At 47.0% G+C, this 23285-nt stretch overlaps 1 protein-coding gene across 2 annotated transcripts in view; it reads left to right on the top strand.

The window, feature by feature from the left end:
• The window catches only part of BUD13 (BUD13 homolog), a 162449-nt gene that overhangs the window by 65370 nt on the left and 73794 nt on the right, over positions 1-23285 (top strand). The window contains exons 4-7 of one of the 2 annotated variants that reach the window (XM_063943284.1): positions 1201-1246; positions 10587-12574; positions 14742-14926; positions 15954-16053. In XM_063943284.1, coding sequence (XP_063799354.1) covers positions 1201-1246; positions 10587-12574; positions 14742-14926; positions 15954-16053 — 2319 coding nt within the window. Of the gene's footprint in view, positions 1-1200; positions 1247-10586; positions 12575-14738; positions 14927-15953; positions 16054-23285 lie in introns of both variants that reach the window. The other variant, XM_063943283.1, reaches the window with a different exon arrangement.

The following is a 23285-nucleotide window of genomic DNA, read 5'->3' as shown; positions in this document are numbered from 1 at the left end:
GAGGACTGCGAATAAGCAAACCTTGGCCGGATGTATTAGAATGGTGATTGCACAAGCATATGCACAGGCTGGTCTTCCAGCTCCTGCTGCTATCAAAGCCCATTCTACTCTGTCTGTTGGACCTTCTTGGGCGGCCTGCCGTGGTGCCTTCTGAACAATTGTGCAACGCGGCTACGTGGTCCTCAGTGAACACGTTCATTTGATACTTCCGCCTCCCAGGATGCTTCCTTTGGACGCCGTGTTCTTGTGCCTGCTACGGTGCGTTCCCTCCCATGAAGAACTGCTTTAGGACATCCCCGATGTATTCCCTGTGTAACACAGTGTACCCCGCTGCAGTAAAGGAGATTTATGGTAGACTTACCATAGTTAAATCTCTTTCTGAGAGGTACACTGGGTTACACAGGGCGCCCACCCTGACACACTTAGCTTCTTTGGGTTTGTATGGAATTAGCCTCTGGTCCCTGCTACTGTCATGAGAATGTGGTTCTATGTGACTAACATCTGCCTTCTGTTTTACCTGCTACTGCATTGGACTGGTTCACGAAACTGAGCTCCAGTGTCCGAAGGAGGGGTTACAGAGGAGGCCATGCAATGCATCCTGTGAACAGCCAAAAGCTTTAGCCTGTGAGGGGCCTGTGGATCAAAATCCAACTCTACACCCCCAATGTATTCCCAGTGGAACCCAGTGTACCTCGCAGAAAGAGATTTAACTATGGTAAGTCTACCATAAATCTCTCTTTTCTCTTGGTATAAAAGGATGGTGTAATGGTTAGCATTACTGCCTCACAGCACTGAGGGCATGGGTTCGATTCCCACTATGGCCCTAACTGTGTGGAGTTTGTATATTCTCCCCGTACTTGCGTGGGTTTCCTCCGGGTACTCCTGTTACCTCCCACAATCCAAAAATATACTGGTAGGTTAATTGGATCCTAATAAAATTAACCTTAGCGTGAATGTGTGCGCGTGTAAATGTGGTAGGCAATTTAGATTGTAAGCTCCACTGGGGCAGGGACTGATGTGAATGGCCAAATATTCTCTCTGTAAAGCGCTGCGGAATATGTGTGCGCTGTATAAATAACTGGTAATAAATGAATGTGTGGTGCATCTGTTATATCTACTCTTGCTGTACCGGACATGCTAATTAGTTCCTCACTGCATTTAGTGCTTTGTGGCCCTCTGACATTGTGCAATTATTTACAGGTGACAGTTCACCGGAAATGGACACATCCCAAGCCAAAGAATTAAGGTAAGTTAATATGTTTTTAAACACCTATTTATATACAGTACAGTGGAAGAGGGAAGTGCAGCATACAGGCACTGTGGTTTTTATGAAGACTCTAGAACAGCGTGGGATTGCTTGCTGTAGCTTCCAGCTCTGTTTTCCAGTTTGCCTTTTCCATAAATATTTGTTAATCGTTTGGGAGAATTATTGACTGTTGTGTATAAATATATTAAAAAAAATATATTTTTTTTCATTGATAATTGTTAAATGACTTAAGTTGCTTGTATTTCTGCCTCCTCCGTGAGTATATAAGTTACATCAGAAAAAGATTCCTTACTGAGTGTATTCCATGGTAAACTTGCCTTATATGTGATAAGAATAAGCTCATCAGCAGAGTTCTGCCATTTAAAGCCTACCCTACACATGTGCCCTCATACACCTAGGGGTAAATTTACTAAGATGGGAGTTCTATTTAGGATGGGATGTTGCCCGTAGCAACCAATCAGATTTCAGGTATTATCTTCTAGAAGGTACTAGATAAATGAGAAGTAGAATCTGATTGGTTGCTATGAGCAACATCTCATGTTACATAGAACTCCCATCTTAGTAAATTTACTCCCTAGTATCTTTGCGCCATGCATTGCAAGACGTTTGGAGCAACTGAAACGCTCAGACACTGGCAGCGTACTTATTCACTAAATATTGTCTTAGTCGCATCGTAGTCGCAAACAAAAGTGTTTACAGCATACCAGGGACACTAGATTGCGAATTTTGTGGGAAAAGAGTTTGTACAACTTATGTACAAAGTCATAGATTCAGCATTTTGCAACCTGGTGGGAGGAATAGCCACGGCTGCTCGTATCGGGACCCTTTTAAACATATTTGGGAATTAGTGGCACACAGATGTACAAGTACCGCAAGCCCCAGTTCTTCGTGTATGCTAGCAATATAGTTGTCACTTTATATAGTCTTTAGCAGTGCAAATAAGACTTGCCGCGGCTAAGTCACATAGACCCTGGCGCTCCGAGGGGAGATATTTAGCGAGCCTAGAACTCGGGTGTCTTTATACAGACAATCAGTTATGGACTGGGAATAAAAAATACACTGTGTCAGACTATACTAGGTTATATGACCGTCTGTTCCGACGGTGATCTGATGTTCTGGTAAGTAAGCGGCATTCACTTGTTGACATCGGGAACGTTTAGACAATTTGAGGATGTCAACCTGGTGCCATGTTGAACCACGTCGATTTTGGGACTGGACTCTGTTGAGATGAGCTAAAACGATCTATTGTTTTATTGTTTGGAATTATTAATTGTAATAGTTTAAAAGTTTATGTTGGGTTTGTACCATAACATAGAAGAAATAGAGCATGATATAAAGTGTTGGGTGGCTCCTTTGGTATTAAAGGTTGATCCAGAGCCAAAAACTGAGAATAAGTCCCATGAGGTGCTCAGAAAGAATGACCTATTAATTATCTATGATGCGCACAAGAGAGGTTGGGCAGCGTCAAACAGATTATTGATATGGCTTACTTTGGTAATTTGCCAGTCTTTCAATAGAGCTGGGCACACTGATCCCAAAAATGTGACAACAGATTTTTTAATTATTGGTGAATGCCTCTTGGGCCCCTGGCATAGGATAAGCAGCTGTGCCAGGTGGTCACGTGGTCTACGAGCCACATGTTCACTAACACTGCTTTCACCCGGAACTTCTACACGCGTCCTTCCCGGGTGCGATCTGAGACCGCTTTAATATTGCCGGGTTGGTGACGTGTGCAAAGGCAGCGCCTGGAGATCAGGTCTTCTCCAAGCACCAACTGTCCCTATTGCTCCGCCTTTCACTTCAACCCGGGAATAACCCTGCTTTATTCCCAAGTTAAAATACCGGGTCGGTCAACCCGGGAAATTTCAACATACCACTTTCACACCACACCTCGATCTGCATCAACCTGGCAATATACCAGGTTATTTGTGTGATGTGAAAGGGGTATAAGTTCTACAGATTCAACGTTTTTATTTCCAAAGATGGCAGTTTTATATGGAAGGTACTGTGCACTGCAACTTCAGAGAGCGCCCCTCCCGCATAGGGTCAGCTTTGTGACATCCCCGGTGTTCTAGTGCATTTTTAAACCTACAATTAAATCCTTTTCACTGAGTTTTTTGGGTAACACTTTCTATCCACTATTTATGATTTTTCTTCTCATTGTTAAAGTTTACGGAGTTGTTGGGAAACCCTGTTTTTCTCCTGTCTCGTTTGCTTCCTCCGTGTTCTGTCCTTTTGGGGCTTGCAATACAAATAAGGGAGTCATCCAGCTGGCTGTGGGAGTATAGAGGGAGAGGCGTTTAGATTTGTATTTTAAAGTATAAAGTGCCTAAATTCCAGCTGAGCCTCTCCGTGACCCAGTGTTCCCCAATGTTCTCAGAAAATGTGATTTTCATATTTACCGTACATGACAACCTTTTGTCTACTATATTGCACTCTGGGTCTTTCCGTATTAACAAGAAATGGTTGCTTGCATATGTGATGGACAAGAGTGAAGATTAATTAAAAGTGTCCTTCCTTCATTCAGCTGGACCTTTACCATAATTCTTCTATCCAAGGAAGCCTGATGTACTATGGATACCTCTAATAGATTCCCCTGAAGACACTTTTAAAACCACTGAGGCATTGTCAAACTATCTTCTGCTAACATTACGGACTGATTAATGTAAAATGTTTCTATTCAGCTTAATTTTTACAATTAAACTAATGAAGCCATCTAATCTATTGTAATATGTCCGGTTTTTTTAAATAAACTACATTGCTTTAAAATTATTTTTAACTATGAACCCACTATTCTCCCACTTTTAAATTTTGACAAACCCTTACCATTAGTATAGACTGAAGTTTTTTGAAATTTTTTGTTGACGCACTTTGAGATCATGAATTTCAGTTTGAATTTGGGAAACGTTCTTCCTCACAAAGCCTATTGTGTTCTATATTATAGGAAAGGGCATAAAAACACAGTAAAATGACACCACTCCCACCTCTCTCGCTGCTATGGAGATTTGATACTATGCTGGTTGTGCGATTTTGACAGATTTTTTAAAACTTTACATAGCCATAATTTGGAAACGGCATGAGATTTTTTTTATAATATTTTGTATTTTTCTTAGACTGCATATATATTCTCCATATACCAAATTTTATAAAATTCTGAGCTGGTGAGGTAAAATCAACCTCTAGTAAAATAAATGAGTAATGAGTCTACACTAATAAAGTTCTACTCACTGGCTTATTTGTACAAAGGAATGTGGTCATTTGAAAAATAAAAAAACCCAAGCCATACATAGTTAATAAAATTATATTTCTCTAACGTCCTAGTGGATGCTGGGGACTCCGTAAGGACCATGGGGAATAGACGGGCTCCGCAGGAGACAGGGCACTTTAAGAAAGAATTTGGATACTGGTGTGCTCTGGCTCCTCCCTCTATGTCCCTCCTCCAGACCTCAGTTTGAATCTGTGCCCGGACGAGCTGGGTGCTGTTTAGTGAGCTCTCCTGAGCTTGCTATAAGAAAGTATTTTGTTAGGTTTTTTTTATTTTCAGGGAGATCTGCTGGCAACAGACTCCCTGCAGCGTGGGACTGAGGGGAGAGAAGCAGCCCTACTCTCTGAAGATAGGTCCTGCTTCTTAGGCTACTGGACACCATTAGCTCCAGAGGGATCGTACACAGGATCTCACCCTTTGTCGTCCGATACCGGAGCCGCGCCGCCGTCCCCCTCGCAGAGCCGGAAGACAGAAGCCGGGTGAAAGAAGCAAGAAGACTTCAAAATCGGCGGCAGAAGACTCCAGTCTTCAAACTGAGGTAGCGCACAGCACTGCAGCTGTGCGCCATTGCTCCCACACTAAACCCACATACTCCGGTCACTGTAGGGTGCAGGGCGCAGGGGGGGGGGGGGGCGCCCTGGGCAGCAATTAGGACCTCTTGGCAAAAGTTGGGCATATATACAGTTGGGCACTGTATATATGCATGAGCCCCCGCCATAATTTTACACAGAAACGCGGGACAGAAGCCCGCCACTGAGGGGGCGGGGCTTCTTCCTTAGCACTCACCAGCGCCATTTTCTCTCCACAGCTCCGCTGAGAGGAAGCTCCCCAGGCTCTCCCCTGCAGATTCACGGTAGAAGAGGGTAAAAAGAGAGGGGGGGCACATAAATTAGGCGCAAAAACATTATATACAGCAGCTACTGGGTTAACACTAAGTTACTGTGTGATTCCTGGGACATATAGCGCTGGGGTGTGTGCTGGCATACTCTCTCTCTGTCTCTCCAAAGGGCCTTGTGGGGGAACGGTCTTCAAAAAAGAGCATCCCCTGTGTGTGTGGTGTGTCGGTACGCTTGTGTCGACATGTTTGACGAGGAAGGCTATGTGGAAGCAGAGCGGGAGCAAATGAATGAGGTGTCTCCGCCGACGGCGCCGACACCTGATTGGATGGATATGTGGAAGGTTTTAAATGATAATGTTAATTCCTTGCATAAAAGGTTGGATAAAGCTGAAACCTTAGGACAGTCGGGGTCTCAGCCCATGCCTGATCCTATGTCGCAGAGGTCTCAGAAGCGCCCACTATCCCAAATTGTTGACACAGATACCGACATGGATTCTGACTCCAGTGTCGACTATGATGATGCAAAGTTACAGCCTAAATTGGCTAAAGCTATACGTTATATGATTATAGCAATGAAGGAGGTGTTGCACATCACAGAGGAAACCCCAGTCCCTGACAAGAGGGTTCATATGTATGGGGAAAAAAGGCAGGTGGTGACCTTTCCCTCTTCACATGAGCTAAATGAGTTATGTGAAAAAGCTTGGGAATCTCCAGATAAAAAATTGCAGATTTCCAAACGGATGCTTATGGCGTATCCTTTCCCGCCAACGGACAGGCTACGCTGGGAATCCTCCCCTAGGGTGGACAAAGCTTTAACACGCTTATCCAAGAAGGTGGCCCTACCGTCACAGGATACGGCCACCCTAAAAGATGCTGCGGATAGAAAGCAAGAGGGTACCCTGAAGTCCATTTATACACATTCAGGTACCTTACTAAGGCTGGCAATTGCGTCGGCCTGGGTGTGTAGTGCTGTAGCAGCATGGACGGATACCTTATCTGAGGATCCTGATACCTTGGACAAGGGTACTATATTAATGACCCTGGGGCATATAAAAGACGCTGTCCTATATATGAGAGATGCTCAAAGAGACATTAGCATTCTGGGCTCTAGAATAAATGCAATGTCGATTTCTGCCAGAAGGGTCCTGTGGACTCGGCAATGGACAGGCGATGCCGACTCAAAAAGGCACATGGAGGTTTTACCTTACAAGGGTGAGGAATTGTTTGGGGGAGGGTCTCTCGGACCTGGTCTCCACAGCTACTGCTGGAAAGTCAAATTTTTTGCCATATGTTCCCTCACAACCTAAGAGAGCACCGTATTACCAAATGCAGTCCTTTCGTTCACAAAAAGGCAAGAAAGTCCGAGGTGCGTCCTTTCTTGCCAGAGGCAGGGGCAGAGGAAAGAAGCTGCACAACACAGCTAGTTCCCAGGAACAGAAGTCCTCCCCGGCTTCCACTAAATCCACCGCTTGATGCTGGGGCTCCACAGGCGGAGCTAGGCCCGGTGGGGGCGCGTCTCCAAAATTTCAGCCACAAGTAGGTTCACTCCCAGGTGGATCCCTGGGCAATAGAGATTGTGTCTCAGGGATACAAGCTGGAATTCGAGGAGATGCCCCCTCACCGATACCTCAAATCGGCCCTGCCAGCTTCCCCCTTAGAGAGGGAAATAGTGTTAGCTGCAATTCACAAATTGTATCTTCAGCAGGTGGTGGTCAAGGTTCCCCTCCTTCAACAAGGAAAGGGTTATTATTCGACCATGTTTGTGGTACCGAAACCGGACGGTTCGGTCAGACCCATATTGAATTTAAAATCCCTGAACATATACCTAAAAAGGTTCAAGTTCAAGATGGAATCGCTCAGAGCGGTCATCGCAAGCCTGGAATGGGGGATTTTATGGTGTCTCTGGACATAAAGGATGTATACCTTCATGTCCCCATTTATCCACCTCATCAGGCGTACCTCAGATTTGTGGTACAGGATTGTCATTACCAATTCCAGACGTTGCCATTTGGTCTCTCCACGGCACCGAGAATATTTACCAAGGTAATGGCGGAAATGATGGTGCTCCTGCGAAAGCAAGGGGTCACAATTATCCCAGACTTGGACGATCTCCTCATAAAGGCGAGGTCCAGAGAGCAGTTGCTGATCAGCGTAGCACGCTCTCGGGAAGTGTTACAACAGCACGGCTGGATTCTAAATATTCCGAAGTCGCAGTTGATTCCTACGACTCGTCTGCCCTTCCTGGGCATGATTCTGGACACAGACCAGAAGAGGGTTTATCTCCCGATGGAGAAGGCTCAGGAGCTCATGACACTGGTCAGAGACCTCTTAAAACCAAAACAGGTGTCTGTGCATCACTGCACGCGAGTCCTGGGAAAGATGGTGGCATCATACGAGGCCATTCCCTTCGGCAGGTTCCATGCGAGGACCTTTCAATGGGATCTGTTGGACAAGTGGTCCGGATCACATCTTCAGATGCATCGGCTGATCACCCTATCCCCCAGGGCCAGGGTGTCTCTCCTGTGGTGGCTGCAGAGTGCTCACCTTCTCGAGGGCCGCAGATTTGGCATTCAGGACTGGGTCCTGGTGACCACGGATGCAAGCCTCCGAGGGTGGGGGGCAGTCACACAGGGAAGAAATTTCCAAGGTCTGTGGTCAAGTCAGGAGACTTGCCTTCACATCAATATCCTGGAACTAAGGGCCATATACAACGCCCTACGTCAAGCGGAGACCCTACTTCGCGACCAATCAGTTCTGATTCAGTCAGACAACATCACCGCAGTGGCTCATGTAAACCGCCAAGGCGGCACAAGAAGCAGGGTGGCGATGGCGGAAGCCACCAGAATTCTTCGCTGTCAGCAGTGTTCATCCCGGGAGTGGACAACTGGGAAGCAGACTTCCTCAGCAAGCACGACCTCCACCCGGGAGAGTGGGGACTTCATCAAGAAGTCTTCACGCAGATTGCAAGTCGGTGGGAACTGCCACAGGTGGACATGATGGCATCCCGCCTCAACAAAAAGCTGCAGAGGTATTGCGCCAGGTCAAGAGACCCTCAGGCGATAGCTGTAGACGCACTGGTGACACCGTGGGGGTTCCAGTCGGTTTATGTATTTCCTCCTCTTCCTCTCATACCCAAGGTGCTGAGAATCATAAGAAAAAGAGGAGTGAGAACAATACTCATTGTTCCAGATTGGCCAAGAAGGACTTGGTATCCAGATCTGCAAGAAATGCTCACAGAGGACCCATGGCCTCTGCCTCTAAGACAGGACTTGTTGCAACAGGGGCCCTGTCTGTTCCAAGACTTACCGCGGCTGCGTTTGACGGCATGGCGGTTGAACGCCGGATCCTAGCAGAAAAAGGCATTCCGGATGAAGTTATTCCTACGCTGATAAAGGCTAGAAAGGACGTGATGGCTAAACATTATCACCGTATATGGTGAAAATATGTTGCTTGGTGTGAGGCCAGGAATGCCCCCACGGAGGAATTCCAGCTGGGCCGTTTCCTTCACTTCCTACAGGCGGGAGTGACTTTGGGCCTAAAATTGGGTTCCATTAAGGTCCAGATTTCGGCCCTGTCTATTTTCTTTCAAAAAGAACTGGCTTCTCTGCCTGAAGTGCAGACGTTTGTAAAGGGAGTGCTGCATATTCAGCCCCCTTTTGTGCCTCCAGTGGCACCTTGGGATCTAAACGTGGTGTTGAGTTTCCTGAAGTCACACTGGTTTGAACCACTTAAAACCGTGGAGTTAAAATATCTCACGTGGAAGGTGGTCATGCTATTAGCCTTGGCTTCGGCTAGGCGTGTATCAGAATTAGCGGCTTTATCACATAAAAGCCCCTGTATGGTTTTCCATATGGACAGAGCAGAATTGAGGACCCGTCCACAATTTTTGCCTAAGGTGGTGTCATCTTTTCATATGAACCAACCTATTGTGGTGCCTGTGGCTACTCGTGACTTGGAGGATTCCGAGTTACTAGATGTGGTCAGGGCTTTGAAGGTTTATGTAGCCAGAACGGCTAAAGTCAGAAAACTGAGTCGCTGTTTATCCTGTATGCATCCAACAAGCTGGGTGCTCCTGCTTCAAAGCAAACTATTGCTCGCTGGATCTGTAACACGATTCAGCAGGCTCATTCTGCTGCAGGATTGCCGCTGCCAAAATCAGTAAAAGCCCACTCCACAAGGAAGGTGGGCTCTTCTTGGGCGGCTGCCCGAGGGGTCTCGGCATTACAGCTTTGCCGAGCAGCTACTTGGTTAGGTTCAAACACTTTTGCTAAGTTCTACAAGTTTGATACCCTGGCTGAGGAGGACCTTGTGTTTGCTCATTCGGTGCTGCAGAGTCATCCGCACTCTCCCGCCCGTTTGGGAGCTTTGGTATAATCCCCATGGTCCTTACGAAGTCCCCAGCATCCACTAGGACGTTAGAGAAAATAAGATTTTACTTACCGGTAAATCTATTTCTCATAGTCCGTAGTGGATGCTGGGCGCCCGTCCCAAGTGCGGACTTCTTCTGCAATACTTGTATATAGTTATTGCTTGCATAAGGGTTATGTTATAGTTGCATCAGGGTTGATCTGATGCTCTGTTGTTGTTCATACTGTTAACTGGGTAAGTTTATCACAAGTTATACGGTGTGTGATTGGTGTGGCTGGTTTGAGTCTTGCCCTGGATTCCAAAATCCTATCCTTGTACTGTCAGCTCGTCCGGGCACAGTTTCTCTAACTGAGGTCTGGAGGAGGGACATAGAGGGAGGAGCCAGAGCACACCAGTATCCAAATTCTTTCTTAAAGTGCCCTGTCTCCTGCGGAGCCCGTCTATTCCCCATGGTCCTTACGGAGTCCCCAGCATCCACTACGGACTACGAGAAATAGATTTACCGGTAAGTAAAATCTTATTATTTTTTCTGTTTCTAATTATTATTATTTTTTTTTAAACAATTGATTCACAGAAAGCCAAAAGATGAGATCCCAGAGTAAGACAACAAGTTAAAAACGCTCTATTTGTAAACCTATTTATAACAGTAGGTTCTGTGGGAGCTTCACAGACTCCTACATTCCAAGATTTATTTACACTATTCTTCCTTGCTACCCTCATTGATTAATTCTTATATTGTAACTAGTTAGATTTAGGGCGGTTTTGGTGTTGCGATAACTACCTGCTTTTGATTGCTGCAATTTTAATATTAAAATAATATCTCCTGTGTTTTTTTTAATTATCTGTAGTGAAGGGATGGCTATCCCCAAAACAACATCAACTAAGGGGTTTGAGCCTAGTTCTCCAGGGTCTGCAGAGCCCTCTCCTCCTCAAAGGGTCAGGCATGACTCTCCAGATCCTTCTTCACCTCGAAGGAGCAGGCATGACTCTCCAGATCCTTCTTCACCTCGAAGGAGCAGGCATGGCTCTCCAGATCCTTCTTCACCTCGAAGGAGCAGGCATGACTCTCCAGATCCTTCTTCACCTCGAAGGAGCAGGCATGACTCTCCAGATCCTTCTTCACCTCGAAGGAGCAGGCATGACTCTCCAGATCCTTCTCCCCCTCGAAGAGGCAGGCATAATTCTCCAGACCCCTCTCCTCCTCGAAGGGATAGGCATGATTCTCCAGTTCCCTCTCCACCTCGAAGGGGCAGGCATGACTCTCCTGGCCCTTCTACATCTCAAAGGGACAAACATGTCTCTCCAGATTCTTCCCAACCTCATACAAAGAGACATGACTCCCCAGACTCTTCCCAACATCAAAGCAGAGGATATAACTCTCCAGATTCTTCTAAACCTCAAAGATTGAGACATGTCTCCCCAGATCATCCTGCCCAAAGGGCTAAATATGACTCACCAGAGACTTCTGCTCCCCAAAAAAGACAATTTGATGCATTAAATACCTCCCGTCTAAAAGGGGGAGGACTTGATTACCAGAAGCCTTCCCTTTCACGTAGTGGTAAACAGGACTCCCAGGATACCCCACCCCCGCGGCGTAGCAGGTGGGATTCCCCAGACGTGCCTTCTCCAAGACATGGCAGACGGGACTCCCCAGTGCGTCGTGGTAGGAAGGGTGAGTGTCCTCCACAGCAAGGCAGAAGAAACTCCCCAGATAGATCTTCGCCACTGCGAGACAGGGAGGGCTACACAGGCAGCTCTTCTCCACGACGGCTAAAGAGGGATTGCCAAGGCAGCTCTTCTGCACAGCGAAGCAGACGAAACTCCCCTGATGCCTCTCCTCCACGGCGGGGCAGGCGTGAGTCCCCGGACGCCTCTCCTCCACGACGGGGCAGGCGTGAGTCCCCGTATGCCTCTCCTCCACGGCGGGGCGGGCGTGAGTCCCCGTATGCCTCTCCTCCACGGCGGGGCGGGCGTGAGTCCCCGTATGCCTCTCCTCCACGGCGGGGCGGGCGTGAGTCCCCGGGCGCATCTCCTCCACGGCGGGGCGGGCGTGAGTCCCCGGGCGCCTCTCCTCCACGGCGGGGCAGGCGTGAGTCCCCGGGCGCCTCTCCTCCACGGCGGGGCGGGCGTGAGTCCCCGGGCGCCTCTCCTCCACGACGGGGCAGGCGTGAGTCCCCGGATGCCTCTCTTCCGCGGCGGGGCAGGCGTGAGTCCCCGGGCACCTCTCCGCGGCGGGGCAGGCGTGAGTCCCCGGGCGCCTCTCCTCCGCGGCGGGGCAGGCGTGAGTCCCCGGACGCCTTTCCTCCACAGTGGGGCAGACGTGAGTCCCCAACGCAAAAGGGCAAACAGGCGTCCCCGGGCTCGTCTCCACCACAAAAGGTAAGAAGGGATTACTCTACTCAAGCTAAAAGACGTGATTCTCCTGATATATTCCCCTCACAGAAAGCTAAACTGAGCTCGCAAGAAGTCTCGTCAGCTCAGGGGGACACACATGTTTCTCGAAAGCATCTCTCTCCTAGCAAAAATAAGCGGAGTTCCCATTACTCAGACTCTGTCCCATCTTCCCACCATAGGAGAACACCTCATTCTGTAAGTCCATCTTCCATCAAAAATAAAAGACCTGACTCTCAACATCAGACTAATCGAATTAACCCTTTGGACATTTCCAAAAAGATTGAGCAAGGCAAAAGTTTACGTTATACTGAGAAAGGTTCAACGGTTAAGATGAGATCTGATCGATCCCCCCCACATTCCTCCAATTGGCATGATTCTGATTCCACCCGTTCCTCTACTTGGAAGAGAGTGGAGTCACCACCACAAGGCAGAAGGAAAAAAGGTACGTTTAAATAAGTATTATATCCATGAAATGTAATAATTAGAATCAAATAGTAATTAGAGCTGTTGCATAATATGTATGTAAACTTGTAGTGATGTATGTGAAATAATTATGTAGATAATGTAAAAAAAGTCATGAAAGCAGGCAGTCTACTTTAATAATGATTTTCCAAAGCAGCAACTTAAGTGAATTGTAGTCCACAAAGTTTACACTGATTTAGGGGAAAATATAAAAGCAGAAATGAAAGTTATCAATAGTGTGCCGTAGTATTCGAATAATAGAGGACTAATGTTTATGACGCGTTTATTGTATATACTGTCAGACATCTTTAGGGTACAGTCATAAGAAATCCCAAAAATACAAAATCAAATACTAGGATATGTATTAATGATACTATATAATGGGCCTCTTTCTGATTTGTATGGAATTGCTCAGCTGCAGAGAAACGTCTGTGTTATTCCGTACAAATAAAATTCAAATGCAGTAGGAGGTGTCTGTATGAGATAGATGCCTCCTGCTTGCATCTGCGAGATCCATGTGCAGACGCAGCCTCAGATCAGGTCACGACTTGCGTTGTTAGCAGACTGCATCTGACGAAGCAGACCCTGCACACCTATGTTTAGGAGAACAGTGCTGGTTGCCCCCCCCCTCCCCTCGCTCCGCCCCCCAAATACTGCTGCTAAGGGGGGGGGGGGGGGGGGGGGGCTGTGAGCAATATTTCAAGACCCACTGTGCACATGCGCAGACCCACAAGCATCTGATTTGTACGTAAACTATCCGGTTTATGTACAAATCTGAGTCTGGCTCATTGGCAGGAATGTATAAATATTATAGCGAGTTTGAATTATTGGTGAAACCAAGATCAGAGATTCCATTCAATATAATTGAAACTTTAGGGAAAATCTATTGTGAAACTCTGGATATTCTGGGAATAAAACGTGGTTCACAGTAACTTTTATTTTACCAGCAAACTCATCTTCTTCCCCCTTTATTACTTCCATTGGCTGACGGTCTAACGTTTTTTTGCAGTAACTGCTGTAGGTCCATCTTGTTGCAGCATGTAGCTATTGAGTGACTTTATTTTTTATTTTTGTACTACTCCTTGTCCTCTTCAGCGCAGGGTTTTGCCTTCTTAAAGCTCTTAGGTCAACATTTTGTTTACTATTCCAAATTTCTCCTTCATCCAATATGGGACACTGTAGTTCAAGACACTGGAGAATAGATGGGTGAATGAGTGGAGCTGGCACTTTAAATTTAGAAAGTGGGACTGACTCCTCATGCTGTATACCCAGTATCCCCGGTTTTAGAAATGTGCCGAAGGAGGCGGTCACTTTGGGCTGATCGCCGTCCCTCCTTTGTTTTTTCTTATTTTTATTTTACATGCATGGAGGACAGGTTTGCAGCAAGCTGCTGCTGCTGTCAGCCTGCTACAGGGAACCCTTGGGAGGGACCCGGCCCTGCTTTCAGGGAGCCTGGTGTCTAGTGCCCTGGCCTCCTGACACCAGCTCAGGGATGGGACCGGGCACAGCTTATAAAGAAGCTTGTGTCTGCATCCCCATGGCCCACCGAGTACCCGATGGCTCGGCAGCGCCATTTTATAAGGAACTTAATTTCTTACTGCATGCAGTGCTGCTCCACAGCATACAGCGATGATCTACTCCAACAAGCTGCAACTTCAGACCCTTTAGCTACCTCTGTCCAGCAGAGAGGCCGTGAGTGCACTGGGGGCTTTACGGCTTCTGCTTCCCGTTTTGGCCACAGAGTTTGCAGGTTCCTCAGAGCTATTGTGTTACCTGCATGTGCTGTGTGCAGTATGTTGTTTCTTTGATTGGTCTTGGCTGTTGTGTTGATTGCTTCTCCTCAGTTTCTTCTGGTTCTTTTCTCCGTCTCCTCTTGGGCTCAGTTTCTCTAACTGGGGCTGTTGAGGTTAGAGGGGGAGGAGTAAATCACACTTTTAAATTTAAAGTGCAAGTTCCACTCCTCTACCTGTCTATACCCCAGTGTCTTCAACTTCAGTGTCCCCTGTGGAATTTGAGAAACAGATTAATCGGTAAGTACCAAAATTCTATTTCTTTAGATGCCATGATTAACTGTAATGTACAGTATTGATTTTTTGTTCAAACCCCCTCCCCTCTTCCCCCAATTAACATCTCTCAATTTTCAGCAGTGCAACAGGATTCTGATTCAGATTTGTCTCCGCCAAGGCATAAGAAACGGCGGAGTTCAGACTCTGACTTGTCGCCACCACGTCACACACAGAGGAGAGGCTCGGACTCAGACTTGTCACCCCCTCGGCTCAAAGCTGACACCAAAAGAGATCTTATGTCTTCACAAAGAAGTACTGGGTCCCAGGTAAAGTGATGACCAGTGAGGGTGTATAAGTGGTTTGAAGTGAAGAGTCAGACTGTGATTGTCACACACAAAGTGGCAGTTGGTTTCTCCACACCAATCCTGTTTTCATGATTTCTGTCTGTGGAGCAGGTGGGATAATTACTGACCCAGCAAAGTCAACCTAACCTGTGCTTATTTAAAGAAATCCAGAAAACCTAACCTGTTGTTAGGACTTGAGGACCGGCGTTGAGAATCAGTGCTGTACCGGTATATGCAGCATCCCGACAGGGGAAGACCCTCAACATAATTTTTCCTAAACCCTACAGCCTAAATTTGGCATAGTCAGTAGAAATATTAAATATATCTGGCCTTTAATTAATGAGTATGGGGTCTATTCAATTGATGTCGGATCCTTTCCGACGGAATTTATCCGACATTTCAGTATTCAATTTGCGGTCAAATCCATCAGGTTTCGTCTGTTTCCGACAATTGCAATCCGGCTTTCTTTAAAGTCGGATTGACATTGTCGGAAACGGAGCTAAAACCTGTCTGATTTGGCCGCTAATCCGACAAAACACGTGGATCGGCGGGTAATCCGTCGATCCACGGGTTTTCTGACAAGTCGGAATTTCTGACTTGTCTGATAAACGGCAGTTTGATTGAATAGGTCAAATATGGCTTCGTCCGTAAAATGTCGGACACTGCCATTTTTCCGACAAGTCGGGAATTCCGACTTGAATTGAGTAGACCCCTATATGTACTTGCTGCATTAGTCCATTATAAGTTTATGTGCAGATGAGTAGTGTTGCACATAAATGAGAAGTGTGAGCTGCCACATGACATGAGCTGGTGAATGGAGCTCTGGGGAATTCCGACTTGAATTGAGTAGACCCCTATATGTACTTGCTGCATTAGTCCATTATAAGTTTATGTGCAGATGAGTAGTGTTGCACATAAATGAGAAGTGTGAGCTGCCACATGACATGAGCTGGTGAATGCAGCTCTGTGTCATTGTAAACGTTGCTATAACTAGTTCTGCTGATTTCAGATGCTGTCTGGTAGTAAAGCTGGCCTGGTGTCTGCAGAGGTTCTAAGAGAAGAGAAAGAAGAGCAGAGGCGGGCACAGAGAGCGAACAGACACCTGGAAGGTGAGCAGAAAACGGACCACTGCTGGGCATAGTATCGTGGTGGTCAGGAGCATTAATAGTGTGTGTATTTGATGACCATTCACTACTTTTACATTTCTTAAATGCTACATTCAGGGTATCCGGATAGTATGGTTGACAGGTAAAAGGTCAACAGGTTCAAATGGTCGATGTGACAACAGTCGAAACAAGTCCTTCCCCCCATACTTTACCATCCATGTGGACTACAATTGGGAATAGCAACCTGAAGCATGGCGAGCAAAGTAGTACACTAATTGGGGTCACATGTGGTTAAACATACTAATGACACCCAAAAAAGCGCCCCCTGTTAACATTTTATGTCTACCATTTCCATGTTGACCTTTTCACTGTGTTGATCTTTTGTACCTGTTGACCTTTTCACTGTCGACCTATTGACCCTGTCGGCCATATGGGGTCAACCTAGTGACTGATGGCCTAATATTGGTCGACCTAATGAATTCAGCTTAATGGTAGAAAACTTACCCACCCTTGCTCTTTTCATCTGTGCTGTTGAACCCATGTTTGTAGCCGCCCCCCCACACCGAGTGATCTGTGCTTCTGTCTGATCCCCACAGCGGAGAACCTGAAGTACAGGTAAGTTATAAACTGAGCCCTATGTTAGCTCCACCCCTGATGTCCTCATTACATCACTTGTTTAGCACTAGGACTATGAATGTCGTGGACCTGTACTGGTGCTTACATAAGGCATACTCATACCATCTTTTGTGGAAATTGTGGACCCCAAATGTGAAAGGGTCACGGAATTTAAGGTTAATTACCTGCACCGTCCGATTTAATTAGCTGTGCACGTAAAGACCCAGACATAGGGGTATATGCAATAGCGGGCGAATCGCGGCATTAGATCCGCCTCTGTGTGATTCGCCCGCTATCGCCAGCTGCAGCCCTGTCGCCGGGACCCTGGTTTCACTATATTCAATGTAAAACAGATTCGCCCCTCCCGCAGGCGGATTCCGGCCAATCGGCGAGCAGTGGGCGTGCTGAATTCGCCTTCCTGCCCAATTGCTGGAACGGTAAAATCTGTGAAAAAAATGGCGTGGGGTCCCCCCTCCAAAGCATAACCAGCCTCGGGCTCATTGAGCTGGTCCTGGTTCTAAAAATCCGGGGAAAAAATTGACAGGGGATCCCCCGTATTTTTAAAACCAGCACCGGGCTCTGCGCCTGATGCTGGTGCCAAAAATACGGGGGACAAAACGAGTAGGGGTCCCCCGTATTTTTAACACCAGCATCGGGCTCCACTAGCTGGACAGATAATGCCACAGCCGGGGGTCACTTTTATGCCGTGCCCTGCGGCCGTGGCATTAAATATCCAACTAGTCACCCCTGGCCGGGGTACCCTGGGGGAGTGGGGACCCCTTCAATCAAGGGGTCCCCCCCCCCCAGCCACCCAAGGGCCAGGGGTGAAGCCCGAGGCTGTCCCCCCCCATCCAATGGGCTGCGGATGGGGGGGCTGATAGCCTTTGTGTAAAAAAAAAAGATATTGTTTTTTCCATTAGTACTACAAGTCCCAGCAAGCCTCCCCCGCAAGCTGGTACTTGGAGAACCACAAGTACCAGCATGCGGGAGAAAAACGGGCCCGCTGGTACCTGTAGTACTACTGGGAAAAAAATACCCAAATAAAAACAGGACACACACACCTTGATAGTAAAACTTTATTTCATACACCGACACACACATACTTACCTGTGTTGACACGCCGACTGCAACGATCTCCGACGATCCGAGGGTACCTGTCAAAAAATTATACTCACCTTCCAGCGTCCGTCCAGAGGTCCAGGTCCAGGGGTATATCCACGTACTTTGTAAAATAAAAAAACGATCACGGTCCACCGGACTAGAAAGGAGTGTAATGTTTTCACATTACACTCCTTTCTCCCGAATGTCGGGACGTCACGTGACTCCCTGTCACTGACGTCCCTTCAGCCAATCAGGAAGCGCTACTGCCGTGGCGCTCAGCTGATTGGCTGGACGCCGTCTGTACACTGACAGCGCCTCGCACAGCTCCCTCCATTACTTTCAATGGTGGGAACTTAGCGGCTAGCGGTGGGGTCACCCGCCGGTCAGCCGCTGACCGGCGGGTGACCTCACCGCTAGCCGCTAAGTTCCCACCATTGAATATAATGGAGGGAGCTGTGCGATGCGCTGTCACAGCGATCAGCCAATCAGGTGAGTGCAACGAAGTTGCGCTTCCTGATTGGCTTAGAGACCTGTCAGTGACAACTGTCACTGACAGATCTTAATCGTGGAAAGGTGTCCCATGTGTCAGCATGGGACACCTTTCAGTCCGTTATGGAGCGGGTAAATGCGTTTTATTATTTTGCCAAGTACGTGGATTTATCTCTGGAGCCTGGTTAAGGTGAGTATATTGAACTTTGCTTTTCAGGTACCCCGGGATTCTACATGGAGAAGAGGACCGATGTCGGCGTGTGAACACAGGTAAGTATGTGTGTGTCGGCAGTGTGTAATAAAGTTTTACTGTCGACGGTGTCTGTGTCCTGTTTTTATTTGGGTATTTTTTTTCCAGTAGTACTACAGGTACCAGCGGGCCCGTTTTTCTCCCGCATGCTGGTACTTGTGGTTCTCCAAGTACCAGCTTGCGGGGGAGGCTTGCTGGGACTTGTAGTACTAATGGAAAAAACAATATCTTTTTTTTGAACACAAAAAGGCTATCAGCCCTCCCATCCGCAGCCCATTGGATGGGGGGGGACAGCCTCGGGCTTCACCCCTGGCCCTTGGGTGGCTGGGGGGGGGGGACCCCTTGATTGAAGGGGTCCCCACTCCCCCAGGGTACCCCGGCCAGGGGTGACTAGTTGGATATTTAATGCCACGGCCGCAGGGCACGGCATAAAAGTGACCCCCGGCTGTGGCATTATCTGTCCAGCTAGTGGAGCCCGATGCTGGTGTTAAAAATACGGGGGACCCCTACTCGTTTTGTCCCCCGTATTTTTGGCACCAGCATCAGGCGCAGAGCCCGGTGCTGGTTTTAAAAATACGGGGGATCCCCTGTCATTTTTTTCCCCGCATTTTTAGAACCAGGACCAGCTCAATGAGCCCGAGGCTGGTTATGCTTTGGAGGGGGGACCCCACGCCATTTTTTTTTCGGATTTTACCGTTCCAGCAATAAAAAAAAAAAAAAAAAAAAAAAAATATTTTAAAAAATATATAAATAATATTTGTGCCTCCCCAAAAAAAAAAAAAAGTACCTAATCCCTTCTAATATAAATAGATCTGCTATTCCCCAAAAAAAAAACACCAAAAAAAACATGTTTAAAATTTTTTTATTTGTTTTCACCCTCCAAAGTGTGGTGGATGGAAAATCGCGAATTTGCTGTCTAAAAGCACTGCAGGCGAATTTCCAAACTTGAATTGAATATGCTGGAGGCGAATTGCAGCATCTGTACCATTGCAGAAAAGGCGAATTCGGAAAAACGCGAATTGAGAAAAGGCGAATTTTGACGGGCCGTTTTTTTGCGAAAAATGACTGCACTGCATAGGCGAATTGATTTTTGGAGGCGAAAACGGCCCGGAATTCGCCTTTTTTGCCGATTCGCCCGCTATTGCATATACCCCATGGACTTTCCCTCACAGCTTCAGGAGCCGCGGGAAAACATCTGCGATAAAAGGCTTCCTCTGTGGTTTAACACACGGGGAAACCTATTTTACGCAGAATCAGTAGGTTAGTGAGTATTAACCCAGGATTTACAGTGTGGGGGGAAAAAGACGTTCTATTGGATAGATTTGGGTGTGAAACCCGGAGCTTTTCCTGCGTCTCAATCCTGCAGCTAATTGGATTCCCCCCTTAATAATTCAGGTAAGAGGCAGGGTGTTAAATTACTAAAAATGTCATCTACAAAGTAAAATTGACCTTGAAACTCCTTTCCCTCATATTACATTTGGAGACAGTAAACTAATGTGTACAGCCATGAACTAAAGTTTTGAGAATGACACAAGTATTAGTTTTCACAATGTTTGCTGCTTCAGGGTTTTTAGACCTTTTTGTCAGATGTTACTATGGTATACGGAAGTAAAATTACAAGCGTTTCATAAATGTCAAAGGCTTTTATTAACCATTACATTAAGTTTATACAAAGAGTCAATATTTGCAGTGTTGATCCTTCTTTTTCAAGACCTCGTCATTTCGCCCTGACATGCTGTCGATCAACTTTTTTGCCACATACTAACTGATGGCAACCCACTCTTGCCTAATCAATGCTTGGAGTCTGTCAGGATTTGTGGGTTTTTGTTTAAAGGCCTATACACACTTGCCGATAAAATGAGCGACGTCGCTCATTTTCCCCCTCCCTGAGTGACGTTGCTCATTTTATCGGCAAGTGTGTTTGCCGCCAGCGACGGCCGATGCGCCGCCCCGCGTGTCGGCAACGATCCTCGCTGTCGGCAGTGCATGCATGCTCTATCTGGACTGTCGTCATATCGCTCAGTGTGTACAGGCGGCCTCCGACCGGCCGGCCCGGGAGGTGAAACACTAGACGACGTCGCTAACAGAGCGACATCGTCTAATGTGTATGGACCTTAAGGATTGATCACAAATTCTCAATGGGATTACGGTCTGGTGTATCTTTTGGCCATGGATCCAAAATTTTTATGTTTTGTTTTCCCGAGCCACTTAGTTATCAGTTTTGCCTTATGGCAAGGTGCTCCATCATGCTGGGGAAGTCATTGATCATCAACAAACTGTTCTTGGATGGTTGGGAGAAGTTGCTCTTGGAGGATGTTTTTATATAAGCTTTCTCTTTCATCCACTAGGGGACACTGGAGTCCTATACAGTAGGGGTGTGAAGCTTTCAACCGGAGGTGTGGCACAATGTAAAATTAGCATTGTCTGCACAGCCGGCTCCTCCCTTTTCACATCCCTCCTCCCTCAGTTTTGAAAATTGTGCTGGAGGAATAGCACGTGGGAGCACATAGCTCCTGATTAAAAAGATATTCAGTGGCTGCGTCAACCTAATGAAAAGGGGGACAAAGCCCAGATATATGTGAGAGACAAAGATCCCTTTTGAAGGGACCGGCATTTCTCAGCAGGAGATCCTCATTTGCTTAAACAGTGAGTACTGGTTGATGCAGAGGGCCCTAGTATAAGCGCAGGGCAGTTAGGCATTCAGCGCAGATTTACTTATCAATATGACTGCTGCTATGGTCTGGAGATATGGTGCTCTGTGGTGCCAACATATATCCCTGAGTTCGGATCACCCAACTAGCCAGTGTAGTACAGACTGTCAGCTTCCCTCGCTGAGCGGCCAGCGGTAGAAGCGCGCACGCTGGCCGTGTGAAGCGCCGCCGTCTTAGTCCGCACGACAGTCCTCCGTCGCGCGCGCGGGGAGAGGAGGGGGGGGAGGGGCGCGTCATGATACTCCTCCGCTGATGGGCGCCGCTCCGCTCTGGGACCAGGTGAGAACAGTCCTGGTGCGTGCACGCTGGAGACGGCGGGGAGTGCACTCAACTAGCGCGGCTGTAGAGACACAGCCGCGAATGCATGTAATCTGTACTGAGCCTCTCTCCTCCGGTATTAAAATCAGTGGCGGAAGACAGGTAGAATCTCCAGGGAAAGATGTGTTCGAAATATTTAATGAAGTGACTGTAATTTTTCAGTGGCGGCCATCTTTATTCACCAGATAGGCGCCAAGCTGAGGGGCTGGGATCAGCACTCCCCCTCTTATCAGTTATCCAATAAGGATTCCACAGGGAGTTTTAGGTGTAGTTAGGGCTCCCTCTGCTGGAGAATTTTAGATAGTATTATATAGATATAGAAATGAGAACGGGGAAGGGATAGCCCCCCCCTCGTATAGATATCAAGAGGGATGTTTTATTGTGTAGCAATAGCTCCCTCTACTGGTGAAAGAGTATATTCAGAAATGTGAGGATCTCCTGTACAAAATAATCCTATATACTATTTATATTTTCAAAGGACTTCTATTATAAAGATCCTGAAGAAAATACAAGGAAGCAAGCGGATACCAACTCTACCATCGTAGCTGAGTTACAGTTAAGGGTGGAGGTTGCATGTCGGCTGGTGGTTTTTAATATTTTTTCTTTTCTTTTCTTTTTTTTCTCTTTTGCCATTTATTTATATATATAATTTTGTCCTGTTCTGGTTTCTATGTAAAGAAGGGAACAGTAATTCCAGCCGGATCCGATAGCTTTGCTTCCGTCATCGCTCACAGCCTTTCTCTTCCTAGTTTAAAGGGTGAAAGCGCCGTGAAATACCCTGGTAAGGGGTTTTAACCAACGTGTCTAAAGCAAAGACATCCAAAACCTGTAATGTTTATATGGCAGCTCCGGGTGTGCGACTCCTGATTAGACAAGGACGCTACACCTGGGAGCAGTGCTTCGCCTTGGTCATGGCAAGAGGACCTGGCAGATAGAATCTCCAAGTAGAGGCTGCGAGATTCTTAAAAACGATGAAATACATTCTCATCAAGTTAATACCGCCCGCACAAGCAGAAGGCGGTTAAAAGACCTCTTCCTATTGTACCAGTTTCAGAGGGAGGAAGGTCTCATTATTGATACAGATAATTGAATCAAACCTAAACGCCGATTTTTCAGGAAGAAGAATGGCAATCTCGGACCTAGATTCCTTAATTGACGTGGTAACGGTGATCCTAAACTTTAAAGTTGAAAAAGTTAAGGAGCCAGAGAATTTCGAATTATTCGAATCCCAAAAGAACCGCGTTCGACTGTGTTTCACATTCCTAAGTCTCTCCGATCTCAAAGGGAGGAGGCTTGGAAGCAACCTGATAAACCAGTAGTGTATGCTTCCTTAGGCAGTTTGTCAAAGAGGACAATCTTACCGATACCTAATGTAACGGCTTTTAAGGATGGCTCAGATCGTAAGGTTGACTCAGCCTTAAAGTCAATTTTTTGTAGTAGCAGGTGCAGCACAGAGACCTACGATCGTCTGTGTTTGGGTTAACAAGGCCATGGGAGCATGGTCGGGACGTATTGTAGAGGCTATTGAGGAGGACAATAGCTTGGATGAAATACCCAACTGGCGGAACACTGTCGAGAATCCAGCTCGTATTTGTGTCAAGCCTCAAAGGATATTAGCAGGATAGCATCGCGCATCTCCGCATCGGCCATATTACCTAGACGGATTTTATGGCTCAGAGAATGGCAGAAGGCGGTGGAATCCATTCCCTTTGGGGGTGAACTGCTTTTCGGTCCATAGTTGGACAAGTGGA

This window comes from Pseudophryne corroboree, chromosome 10 (assembly GCF_028390025.1).
Source record: "Pseudophryne corroboree isolate aPseCor3 chromosome 10, aPseCor3.hap2, whole genome shotgun sequence".
NCBI lineage: Eukaryota > Metazoa > Chordata > Amphibia > Anura > Myobatrachidae > Pseudophryne > Pseudophryne corroboree.
Note: the sequence above shows the minus strand (reverse complement) of the source record. Positions and strands in the feature narration are given on the sequence as shown.